Source organism: Buteo buteo, chromosome 19 (genome assembly GCF_964188355.1).
Source record: "Buteo buteo chromosome 19, bButBut1.hap1.1, whole genome shotgun sequence".
NCBI lineage: Eukaryota > Metazoa > Chordata > Aves > Accipitriformes > Accipitridae > Buteo > Buteo buteo.
Genome location: NC_134189.1, coordinates 17,394,408 through 17,407,726, shown reverse-complemented (window position 1 = coordinate 17,407,726; position 13,319 = coordinate 17,394,408). Strand labels below are relative to the sequence as shown.

General features: G+C 38.4%; 1 protein-coding gene across 1 annotated transcript in view; it reads right to left on the bottom strand.

Annotated features, from left to right (window-relative positions):
* Positions 1-13,319, bottom strand: part of PDE3A (phosphodiesterase 3A) — a 267,645-nt gene that overhangs the window by 24,861 nt on the left and 229,465 nt on the right. The window contains exons 6-9 of the mRNA XM_075051354.1: positions 10,915-11,134; positions 6,989-7,074; positions 6,361-6,530; positions 4,875-5,012 (exon numbers count right to left, since the gene is read on the bottom strand). Coding sequence (XP_074907455.1) covers positions 4,875-5,012; positions 6,361-6,530; positions 6,989-7,074; positions 10,915-11,134 — 614 coding nt within the window. The remainder of the gene's footprint in view (positions 1-4,874; positions 5,013-6,360; positions 6,531-6,988; positions 7,075-10,914; positions 11,135-13,319) is intronic.

Genomic DNA, 13,319 nt, shown 5'->3' with positions numbered 1-13,319 from the left:
GTAGGAGAGGATATATGGGAAGGGAGAATGTGATCTGTGAGTGAGGGGGTGATCAGGAGAGATGAGTGCTCAGAAATGTAGACAGCAGCTGTTGCAAAATGGACACTTTTGAAGACAAGTTTGAACTTGACATACAGAACAACGGGACATAGTAAAATTACTGCCTGACCTTTTCACTTCTTTCACAAATTGGACCCTAAAGCCTTGCAGCTTCTTTATTTATTTACCGCTGTTAGCTAAATTCTGTCCTTTTGATGCCATCTGTCTGGTTATGATCTGCCTAGAGCTAAGCAATCTGAAGCACATTTGGAATGATGAGTGCTATACTGATAAGAAATGGTTACAAATTATGTTTTGTGTTTTACACCTGAATGTAAATCAAACAGCTATCCACACCTGTTTCTTTCTGTGTATATAAATTGGGACCTGTGAGCTGCACCTAAAGTTTAATGAACATAAACTTCAAATGTCCTGCCACTGTGGATTTTTACAATAAGAATAATAAAAAAGGATATGAATTGCAGCATTAATGATCCCCCCCTCCCCTCCTAGTCATTCCCCACCAGGAAAAAAATCTGTGAACTAACTCTGGCAAAACACTGCAACAGGCAGTGATGATGCAGAGACAGGTTGAGTGTGGTGTCTGACACCATCTGGGATGCTCCTCTAGTGACACGTATCTGACAGTTGGGGTTCTGCTGGTGGCCTCAGCTCTTATTTCCCTTCCTATCATACCTCTGTAAGTGCCACTAGCAATGCAGTCAGAAAAATCACTGCTGGTGGTAATTTCTCTTTGTGGCCATGGCTGTTTGCCGTAAAGTAAAAAGTTCTTCGTAGCAAAGGAACTAGGGAACTACTGAATTACAGTGCTCTAGAAGACATGAGCTTAGAATAAAAGGAAAGGACTGTAGAAGGCAAAACTTTACTCTCTGAAAATCCCATGGGATCCTCCTGTACTGAGGCAGAGTGAAGAGACTGACTTTATGCATAATTTGGATTAGAAACTGCATAGAATTCTATTTATCTATCTGGAATCACAGCTGAAGTAAATCAGCTGGGATCCAAACATTCACCAACAGAGAGATGAGGTATTTTTACACTCTAGTCTTAGATCACTGAATGGTAAGCTTCATATTTCCAGCAAAATATCTCTGTATAAAAAGAGGAAGCATAAAGAAATATTATTCTGCAGGACAGGTATCTTAAATAAAGGACGTCATAAAATCATGTTTTTCCTCCCCTTGGATTTTGGGGGGTGGGAAATTCCACAGCAGTTGAAAAGAAGCGAAGCTGACTAGTGGATATTGAATGACAGCTCTTCCCCATGACTTGGAGTAAAATGGCATTATTCTCTGTAGTCATTAGAAAGCATAAACAGCCAAGCAAGTCATTTGGACATTTTTGTAATGTTTTCTTTCTTTCCGTTTTTCTTCGCAAATGGGGAGGAAGGGGTAAGGGCAGGCCAGAAAGAAGAAAAAAGGGCATTGATGTCCTCCAGAAAGTCAACTAAGTACATTCTTTCATTTAAAAAAAAAAAAAAAAGAAAAACTGTGCAGTTTTGTTTATTCATTGCTCTGGATTAACCACTTTTAAATGCTTCTGTCTTTTAAAACCCTTCCTTCCCAAACCACATGCTGCTTCATGAGCTCCCTGGAGTTAGAATCCCACGGGCTCAGCACAGCACCCTTGCAGCCGCAGTGCGGTCCCCGCTGCCAGAGACAAGCCCAGGGAAACTCCGACAGCTGCCAGGCGCTTGGCAGTGGGTGCTGCACGCTGCCTCTTCCCTCCAGCCTCCATTTTCTGCTTGTCTCTGCAACGATTGCTAGCACTTGAATGAATCATTCATAACTCAGATACTTCTGGTGGTGCTGCCTGAAGAAGGACAAGCACTTCTCCCAAATGATTCCTAATGGAAGTTGTTTTGGAAACGGGGATCATTATTCACACGTAGTTCCTCTCCTGGGTTTTGCAGGCACACGTAAATGGCTCTCGGAGGACACGTGCAAATTTTAGGTTAGCAGTTCCCTACTCGTTGTTTGCAGGTCATCCTCTTGCACTCCTTTTTTGCCTTTTGTATTTGCTTTCTTCAAACGTGTGTTTCTTTTAAGTTGTCAGCACCCAGTCTCTGGCTCTGACAAACTCAACTCCTCACAAGGGCTGCTGTGACAATCCTGGGAAGATCTCATCCCCCAAGGACTGATTTCCCTCGCTCCTTCATATAACAGCTGCAGTTTCTCTCTGCAAAAGCCATGCATGATGATGAGATGACCAAACATTCCTCTCGGTACCACCCAGGGACCAACTCACATGCACTGCAGTGATGCCACCCAGCCTTGACGCTGCTTGTGTATTGAGAGCTTAGGAGCACCACCAACACTTCTGTCTCGATGGCCCCAGCAATTAAAGCTAGAGAGAGACCTTGACTTTAGCCTATTCTTCTTCATTTTATTTGCTTTCCAAGGCAAATGAGTTTCTCTTCCACAGGTTTTAGTTTTATAGGAGCTGTAAGAAGAGTGTTAAGTGTGACTGAAGACATTATCCAACTTTATGGCCTGTTGTGAAGCATCAGCTCAGTTGGAGAGCTCTGCTGTTCCTTTCTGAAATGAGACTGGTATGTAAATTCCTCTCTAACCCCTATCATGCATATTTGTTAGTGCCACATTTAGAGTGCTTGCCACTGTACGTTGCACAGATGCTTTTATGGCCGCTGACTGGTTTGGGGTCTTTTTATATGTCTAAATCAATTTAACATTCCAAAAAGAAGAAACAGACATCTCAAGCAGCTTTAAAGATGCTAAGCCAGCATTTGCTTTCTAAACTGAATGCTTCCCTAGAGGCACGTGTCAACTCTGCTTTGTTCCATCTCATAAATTTAACCTAGCAAGGCAAACATAGTTAATTCAGCTTGTTAATTTACTTATTTTTAATGGATGAGTCCATTTAATGGCAAAATACAGAGAATAAATCATTATGAGCTTTTGTTTTCCTTTGTTTACAATATTGCAGGATTTAAAAATTATACAAGAAAAAAGACAATCCTTTTCGCTAGAGAAAAAGATTTATTTATTTTAGTTCTCTTATTTCGGAAAATAACTTTGTTAGGAACATCTGAGTAGGTGGGGGAAAGAACTAAAGGATCTATATTTTATGAACAAGGTTGAACTTGCTACGTTCTGCTCTTAGGGAGTGGGAGTTATTACAAACAGCTGTTACAGAAAATGTTGAATTTTGATCACAGATATTATTTATTAAAGCTTTTCCATTTTATTTCACAGGCCTCATTTTGTGGCACCGCAAAACAGATAACATGTTCAGAACCTGTGCAAAAAGCAGATGTTGGGAAACAGAGTGTGGAGTTTTAGTGCAAATTGAGGGAGGCACAGGGGAATTGTCCTGAGAGGTACAGAACTCCATGTGACTTGGTAAAGTGCTTAAAACCTACAGAGGTACCCATGTAAAACCAGAACAAATTTTGGCTCATCCAAACTGTTGGTTCTGCCATTAAAAATAAAGTTCTGTTTTTCCTTATGTTTCATTCATCATTCTATTATCATTCTACGCTATTACAAAACAACATGACCAATATGACCTACAAGAACATTTTCATCACATGCTCACTGTCTAGTGCAAAAGTGTCTCAATGATCATGACCGAATTTATATCAATACCCACATCCAGCCATATTTTGCCTAATTCTCTAACATTAACCTAGAGAGCTGGCAGGCTGGTTAAACATAGATGTTACTTGCCAAGCTACAGAACAATAAAAGGCAGACCACAGAATAAATTTGAATTCATGCCGTGGTTTTCCTGGTTGACCACTGTATAATTGAATCTAGCTGAATAATAGTTAACCACCATGGGACCAAGATTTGATACAGCATTCTCTGGAGCTTGTTGCACTGAGATCTGCCTGATGCGCTAACCTCTGTGTTTGCGGGGGGTGTTAATTGTCCCACATTATACCAATTAACATAATCTCTTCTTTCCAGCACTCATCACTACATAATGCCTTGTAAAGTGATACTAGGTCAGTCAAATTCTCTTGGGTTTTTTTCCCGTCCATCCCTAAAAAATAATTATTACGGCTTTCCTGTTTAATAAACCTCAATACTTCAGTAAGAAAAAATAGCTAATTTGTCTAGTGTGCCAGGAAAAGGGGCATAACAGAGAAGAAAGTTCAGTCAAGAAAGTGATTATGGAAGTGACATTAATTGTGCTGAATAGAGAGGGTCTGGTCAGTACCTGCATTCAACTTACAGGAGGAAATGAAAAAACAGTAGTTGAAAGAAAGACTAGTAAGCTCTCACATCCTGATTCACAGTAAATTAGTCTTCCCTATGTAATAATGATATGAACTTACTATCAAAGTGCTCACTCTTTCAAGATGAGGGAATATAGCAAGGACTATTTTTTCCCTCACTTTCTGAAACCTTGATTTCTTGCACAGCCTGACTAAAATCTCCAGTATAAAAAAGGACGAAAGTTCTGTATTTCCTGCCTCAACTGAATATATGCACTGTTTATCCCTCCCATGCTGAACTCCCTGAGAAATCCTTTCACAAAGAACTCAGTAAGAGGTGGCAGCACCTCCTGCAGGTAGAAGAGAATATTCAGAAAGGAAATGTAAACTCATTGACAGAGAGCAGCAGGCAAAATAGGTGTGTGTTTTTTTCTTTCACATTTTTAAATTTAAAAATATAGGCATTTAAAAGTAAGGAATGTAATGAGACGGAGTTCATATTGTCAGCTTTGAATTAGGTGGCAGGGATCACAATTCATTGGATGACTAGCTTGTAAGGGCAATGGGTCTTAACACTGTCTAAATCTGTCAATAATCTAGCCAGTCACTCCAGATAAGATATCCTTCTCACCTGACTGAGAATCCGACCACATTTCTTTCCGATTTTTTCCACCAAATCAAAGATTGGGAAGTTCCAATTATTTAGCTGCTCCATCAAGGGATCCAAGTTGTCCATAACCAGAGGCTCAGGAGCAAGTACAGGCTTGTCCTATGCCAGAAGTCAGAATAAAGAGGAACTTTAGTTCTGTGAAGCAACTCATGCAAAAATTTATGCTCTTAAAAGCTAAGGTCACATTAGCATCATCTGTAAGTCAATGGTACTTTACTCAGCTCAGCGGAGATGTCCCCATTTCTACCAGCCCTGAAGCTAGTCACTCTCCTTTATAATTTGTTTCACTTGAATGAATAGGAAATTCTATATATGAAACATCAGCCTCTGAACTTATCCATGGGACACATTAATTCATTCATTCATGGGAATCATTCATTCATTTCCAAGGCAGTGTCGTCTTCATTGTAAAATTTGCTGCAGTACAGAGGGAAAAGTGCTCAGTTTCTACTTCTGCATCAGGACCCATTCATTACATTCTAACATGGCTAATGCAGCTCGGTCCAAGACTTGTATTTCTTAAACTGAAACCTACCTCTTTGTCAAGGTCTGCAAATAGGTGATGGGTTGTGCCCCTCCTTTCACATTTCCTCCTGTATACTGCCTTGAATTTCATTATTACTAAGAAACTGTAGATGAGTAAATGCCAAAATATCTCAAGAAAAATGCCTTCCTTCAGCATGTCCAACTCCAGTTCAACAGATTACAATAAATTTTTCAAGAGTTCATGTCAATTTAAATTTATTAATTCAGTTGTACAACAGGCTGTGGAAAATTTAACTAAACAAAGCTTTCCCTCTACATCTCAATCAAGTTTACAGCTGAATACAGTAGTCATGAGAAGATCAGCACTTGTTCACCATGCTGCAATGTTCTTATGTTCAGGACATACACCAACAATAATATAATGCAGCACCCTCAGACAAGTGTTAACTTATTTTAAAATAAGGACCACTGTATATATTAGCCAAGATTGCAAGGCCATTGAGAAGCTGAAGTGGCTGAACAGGAAGACTATATGTCATGCCTGTAGTCTGAGAAGATAATTTCTCTTCCTTCCAATCCATTCCCTTTAAAGGCAACGTTAACATGGAAGTCAAACATTTCAGAAATGCCTAATGCCAGGTCCATAAAATTACATTTATTCATCAAAATATGATTAAAAAGATTGTTAATGTTTCACAAGTGACCAGGGCTTAGCAGCTCTCACACATTTCCGTGGTTCCTTCCAATTCTTGAAGGTTAATCCTCCTACTGCAAGGTAGAAGCCTGCTGCAATTGTTGCTTAAAACCATGGTCACAATCTTTAGACAGCCCTAGGGGCTTTTTTTGTGGGGGTTTGGGATTTTTGGTTGGTTTGGTTTTTTGTTTTTTCGTTGGTTTTTTTTTTCCCTCCAGTGTCAGTATACACTGAGTCTATTGTGCAAGTGGAACTTTAACAAGCTACCTCAGGTGGTATCAAGGGATGCAGAATGATGGTCTCGGGTGTGTACGTCCTACAGACAGATCCCTTCTGCGTCTGATCTTTGGAGCAATCTGTCTCATCATCATTTTGCACGATATCACTGCTATCGCTGTTGTTGGTCTCATAGTCAGAAGTGGCTTGCGCAGGATCATCTACAACACAAATCACAAAGCTTGTTGTGTGAACAGCAAGGACAGCATGAAAGTCATCCTGTGACCTTCTGAATAATAGCAACAGGATCTCTGACTCATAATACATATGTGCTGCTTGGCTGGGTCCAAAGTCGGACAATCTGTCCAAAGGCATTAAAGATTATACCCTGCAGAGTGTAAAAAATGGGATCAGGGATTCAAGAGTGAGAAAAATTTTGAGGACTATTATTTGAACTGACTAGGTTAGATGAGGGAAACCATATTTCCTCTGCATTTTAACTCTATTCTTCATTAGCATTTTGCACATGTACATACAAAAAGGAAAGGAGTCTCAAGGACAATTTGTATGGTCTCACCTATGTATGTTCTCCTTTTATGACAGACAGGCATATCTGCACTTTCCATGAATAATTATTGAATTTTAAGGGATGAGGAGTTTTTGATGGACAAAGAATTACCTGTTCTGTTCAGGGTGTGTGTGGTACCATCATTTCTATCTAGTGTCCCATCACCAGCTTCTATTTGGTTATAGGGTCTGCCACAGCTGAAATACATCAAGAAACATGCACAATATAAAGAACCATGTGCATTAGACAGTCTTATGTAAAATGATTTCCTGCTGACAGTGTAAGATTATGTCATTCAGTATAAGCTATGGTACAGGGTGCATTCTCCAGACAAAATTACAAGAGCGAGCTGAAGTTTTATTGGAAGTCAGGAATGTACAAAGACAAAAATACAAAAAGACCTTGGATTACCTGGCCACCACTGCTAAATCTGCATCGCCAACAGTAAACCTTTATTCTCTAAGTTTATCAGTACAAAAAAAATTCCCTGGATTTGTACTACAGCTGCCCTACAAATGTGAACTAAAATTATGAAAAAGTGCCAGAGTGCCATACAATCTTATATAATCCAATTTTAACACAGTCATAATGTGGCTTTACTCCCCTTTTATTGTTTAAAACTTGAATACGTTCCTGTTAAGGAGGAAAAAGGTATTTTGCTATTACTTCAGTGACAACATACAAAGTACGTCAGAACCAAGGGGGTGTTTCGGACAGAACATGAAGTAAGTGATCTGGCATCCAGACACTTAGCAATGAAACTAGAAGACAGAGTTTGCTTCATCATTCCCAGAACAGAAAGACATTGTGGAAGGGATCACAATATCATGGCCTTTCTGAATGACTGGCTCTTCCCTTCCATTAAAATGCTTTATTCCTTGTGTGTGATTCCCTTTAAGCCCTAAACGTGAATTCAATACCAGCTGGAACACTTCAAATTACAATGTCCCAATATGATTGAGTCTAGGACCTGAAGGAACAATGATATATCATGAAAACATTGGAGAACTTAACAAATCTGAAGCCTCATTTAGAAGTACTATATCAAATCTGTCCAAGAGAAACTGACGTTTTAACATTTCTTTCTCTGGTTTGAGTCAGTATTTTGTGGCGTATCTCATATATAACAGCCTTTGCAAAGCAACTATTACAAAATTATTTTGATTGGTCAAACTTTGTACTAGAAACTTGGCACAAGTGTAAGTTCACCATATAAAAATGGCTGAAATCCTATGCCAGATAGCTTTTGACTGGGTCATCCAAAACAAATTCTGGAGCTTGGTATGCCCTGCAAACATAATGAATACCTGCAATAATTTTAAATTAAAATATAAATCTGTATACAATGATACTTGTAGTGCATAGCCAAACAAATAAATCTTGTATCACTCAGGTCTATAAACAAGATGAAAAAAATGTATTAATTTCTGTCTCCCACATTCCTTGTGGTTTCCATGAGGTCAATGGTAACAAGCCAAAATGTAAAAGTAAAAGAGAAAGCAAGCCTTTGATTGGCTGTAATGCTACGAGACTTTTGCGTCATTATGAGTGTACCTCTTTATTTCCAGAACATATGCAAACTCACACTGATTTAATATGTACGGTCTGCTTAAAACACTATATTAAAAAAAAAATTACTGAGCTACCTAGTAGAACACTTGAAACCTGCTCTATGTCAGAATTAATCGTGCCCAGGCAACTTTAACTCAATCCCCTTCATGTACGGGCATTATAATATACTTCTTAATCACAGGATTGTTTAACATTTTTTCCACAGGATTCCTGCCTTATCCACTAAGCAGAATTAAAAATGATTACTTACAACTTTTTTTAACAACATTACCTGGTATATGTTCTTGTTTAAAGCAGTTTTCAAACTCTGCTGTCCTACCACTCTTCACTTTGTAAGTAAAGAAAAAAAAAAAGTACAGTAAAACTGCTGTCTTGATGCCACTGCCTGGCTGGATCTGATTTAAAGCACTGAACTATCAAGAGTTCATTTCCTCTTTTGTTGTTAGGGAAGGGGTTGGTTTGGTGGTGGCAGAGGTTTGCCAACTTGGTAGTATTTCCTAGCAAGGCCGTTTTTTTGGCAGTAAACGTAGGGGATTGCATGCTGTGAAGACTAGCAATCTACAATGTGAAAGCTCAAACTTTAAAAGATTTATTTCCAGTGTTTGTTAATTTAACTCTCTCTGCTTGTCTAAGCCATTTAATTTCTTTGGGTTTTTTTTTGGTTTGGGTTTTTTCTTTTGGTTTGGGTTTTTTTAATTTATTTATTTTTTAATTGTGCTTACATTACTAAGGGGTGCATTATTTATGTGCTGTTGGTTCAGCTTGTATCTGCGGATATGACATCTCTATATACTTATGGCTAGAAACGTGACAGTGCTTATGATTTTTCAATGGACATTAAAGGAACTGTGATAATTGTGGATGCCAATTCTATTAGCAGTCATTACATCACAATATTTGAAATAATGTACTTGTTTCAAATGGACAACAAAGTCTATGCCAGCAATGTAACTATTTGTAACGCCTACACAGGCTAAGCATTTGAAAGCGAGGAAATTAAGGACCTAAATATGCTTCGCAACCTATGTAGATCACATAAGACAATAGCCACATAAAAACTAATGAGCATTTTACCAATGATTACATTGAAATCAAAGTCTACCATATCAAGAAAATATATTTCATTACTATCTACAACAACCTTACATAGATTTTTTTTGACATTTTTTATGCAACTATTAACTGTTCTCTTTAATAGAAAGCTTCCAGAAATAATTGTTACTAGTTAAAGTAATAATATTTTGTTGAAGTAGTAATAAAGGCACAGTTTAATAACACAGTAGCACGTTTATGGTATATTACTTATGTGTAATATAATTTTCATTTCAAATAAATCACTGCAAGTCCCAGTTTTGCAATACCTTTGGAAAACTTTTAAAGGCACTTAGTTTCTACTTAGTCACCTAAAAGCCTGTCAGGCTGCTAGTCTGAACTCCAGTGAGGATGACTCCCTTGAGCAAACTCGCAATCTCAATTTTGACTTTCTCACACCCGCTTCCTAGGCCTGCACACAGCATACCGAGACACATCCAAAGGCACGTGACTGAAGCCATAAATAAAAAACTACTTCCAAAGACAGCCAAACTTGGTAACATTTAACCCCGCCTCAGATAATGTGCTGTCCACTGGCTAGCTAAAAATCACAAATCACTCACTACTATGACCAAAAGTAACATCTAATGAGTAAGGTAACCTTGAAACTGCACTGGAACAGCCTTCTAAATACCAGTGTTTCCCACTATTCTGAACTGGACACAGTAATCTAACTGAATCCTTTTTGAGAAGATAAGCAGAACAACTTTCTTTCCAAAATGCTTATTTTGCAGAGCAGATCTGCATAATCTAATAACGGGCTACTTTAAAGTGTGAAATTACACTGTTACTGTAACTCTTAGCAGTAGAAAGAACTCGACTGCAGTTGATTTCTGAAAAAAAAATCCCAACGCTACATAATCTGACTCTGTCTAGGGAGGACAGGATCCACTCCTTCTGAGAGAGTGCTCAAAATCACATAGTCTTCAGGCGTTGTTGGCACACCTTTATCAGAAGGCTACAGGCCAGCAGCTTTTAAACCCTAGAGTCAGATTTTTCTACCAAACATCAGGTGCTCGCTGTGAAAGACTTGGCCTGTGACCTGAAAGCAACTCTTCATGTTAAGGGCACGGCATGAGAAACATAAGTTGTTAACATGAAATCCAACTTCGGGATCTGCAAGTTATTGACAAAGAATTTATTTATGAATCAGACTGTGCATCTGACACACGTGAAAGCTATAAATGTAGCTAACCTCCTGCACTTTTGTAGCATCAATCTACACGATTACTCTCATACTAAGAACTGCTTAGATATGGTGAAATACCAATACACAATACCGCAGCAAATCACAAAACTTGTATGTGGGTAAAAGAGCTTGTTCGCGAGAACAATGTGAAATGATTCCAACGCATGTCAAATTACTATCTTACCTGCTGCAGATGACAGAGGGGCTGATAATAGGGTCTGACAGGCTAGGTGCACTCTGAGTAGAAGTTAAGACTTTGTGCGGCTTTAAGCCTTGCTTAGTGTCAATATCTGTAGAGTCTGGAAATGACACGGAAGGTGTTTTTCCGGTAGGACTTGTGGCAGGCGTCCCCTGAATCGGTGAATGGCATGGTGAGGTGAGAGGTGAAATATTCGGCGGGATACCTGGCAAGAGAAAAGAAGAGTCTTGTCAATTAACAGAAGTGGCAGATGGTTGTATGAGTTCACTGTGCAGAAATACTCCTCTTGAGATGCGCAGGTACCAGCATAGCTTCCAAATAGAAAAATAAGAGAAAACCCTCCTCCACTCTGAGCCAAGCCCATGGCTGTCACAGAGAGATGAAGATCCATTAATATCAGCCACTTCTACCTGCTGAAGATCTGGCTCAAAATATGAAGCATATTCTCCCTGTTGAGCAGGATGCACCAACTGGCAGGCATGAAATGAAAGGCACATATTAGTGGCATGACTATTGGTATCAACATGTTCTAGTGACAGAGGCACCAAGCTCCAAATAGGCAGTTCCCAGACCCATCTGCAGTTTCTCTTTGCTTCACTGTCTCCATCTGTAAAGCAGGGACAAGAAAGGCTTACACACATTCCCAGCAAATCTGAATTTCTACATGTGTGAAGACTAACAATAAACCAAAAAAGCAATTTTTAGTAGTCATACGTTATATGAATATAAAATATTGCACTTATGGTGCCATTTCCGCATTCCTCACAGATTTTGGCCTTGATCTGCAGCTTGAGTTTATTCTTCAATATCTGTTGCTCACTATGGGAGACTTGCGACCTTTACCTGTACCACGTGGTATTGTACTCCTGAGCTAGTGTATCAGAAACTGCCAATATCCACATGTGTGAACACTAGCAAGATGTAGTTCTCTCTGCCCCTTATTCTATCTAAGCACCACTGCCAAGATGAAAGGCATCAGCCAGTCCAGTGTTTGAGACAAAGTGCCGCCTTCTATTTGATTTCACTTTACATTTTCTAGTGTCAGACAAAAAGGTCCCATTCACAATAAAGCGCAGAGGAGCAAACATAATCTATCTCAAAAGGAAATGCATGTCAACTGACTTTTACCTTCTAAAGTTCATAGGAACTCAGCCCCAGTTCATTCTTCAAAGCCAAATGATATAAAGAACTTAGAAACTTTAACTGGCTTTATGTTTGAATTGTGCCCACTATCTAAATGCATTCCAGACACAAAGATTATGGTAGAATAAGGCAATATGTTCATCTAAGTTTATGAAATACTAACCCTGCAGGGTATATGTGTACAGTTCCAGTGGTTTTTCCTGATAACAACTTACTGTGATATGAGGTTAAAATATGATTTACTGTTGACAATCCAAGAGTTAAAAATAATCTCTGACAGTTACTAAACTGTAATTTTGAGATATCCAACATCTCCTAAGTTTTGATTAGGGTATTTTTTCAGCAAACATGTGGTATGTATTACTGTCTTAATTCAATGACTGCAACTAGAATATTACGCGAGTCTTGAGATCAGAAACCTACAGCCTACAGGGTAATTAAAAAGTTATCAGATGGCCATGACATAGGGAAATTGCTTTAAAATACAGAAAGCCTCTGTTTCACATTTACTAATCCTTTGAGATATCTGCCTTCCATCCAACAAAAATATGTCTTTAAAACCATTTCACAGTCTGTTAAGTTGCACAGGGGATTGAGTTAGATTCTTATCTATCTTTGAGCTATATGTTACCAAGTAATCTTCACGACTGTTAGAGAATACAATATATATGGTCATCTTTCAACAATTTAAAGCAAGTCCTGGGAATTTAAACAGTAATTTTCACAATAATGTTTCTAATCACACCTGGCTTTCTACTGCTAGTCTGGGCTCCTGTCTCTTGAAATATTTTTGGTTGTGGATTTTTTTTTTAAACAGTGATTTGCCAGGGTAGGTAACCAAAAATAAATGAATTTACCAGAAAAATGCCAACCTATTTTCAATAATCCCACATTTAACCACTTATTGGCAAAAGTGAGAGAAAATGTGTTGCTATAGCAAGGAATTTTGAACAATCAAGATAAGAGAAGAATAACAATACAGGAAGAATTTTTTTTAAGTACCTCCATCTGCTTAGGTCCTCCAGAACGTTTACACATGTGCAGTGTTGAAGAAATAAAACAGTAACTTCAATGTGATGTGAAATTACATATGAAAACACTTGAGTTTACCTCAGAATTTTGCCAAAATAGGTATGGCTAACAGTATTTTAAAATGCTAATGTTTTCATGCATAATTAAAGACACATTTTGTAAATTAACAGATTTACAGATTTAGCTAGATCAACTTCTACCAAGAATTATTATAT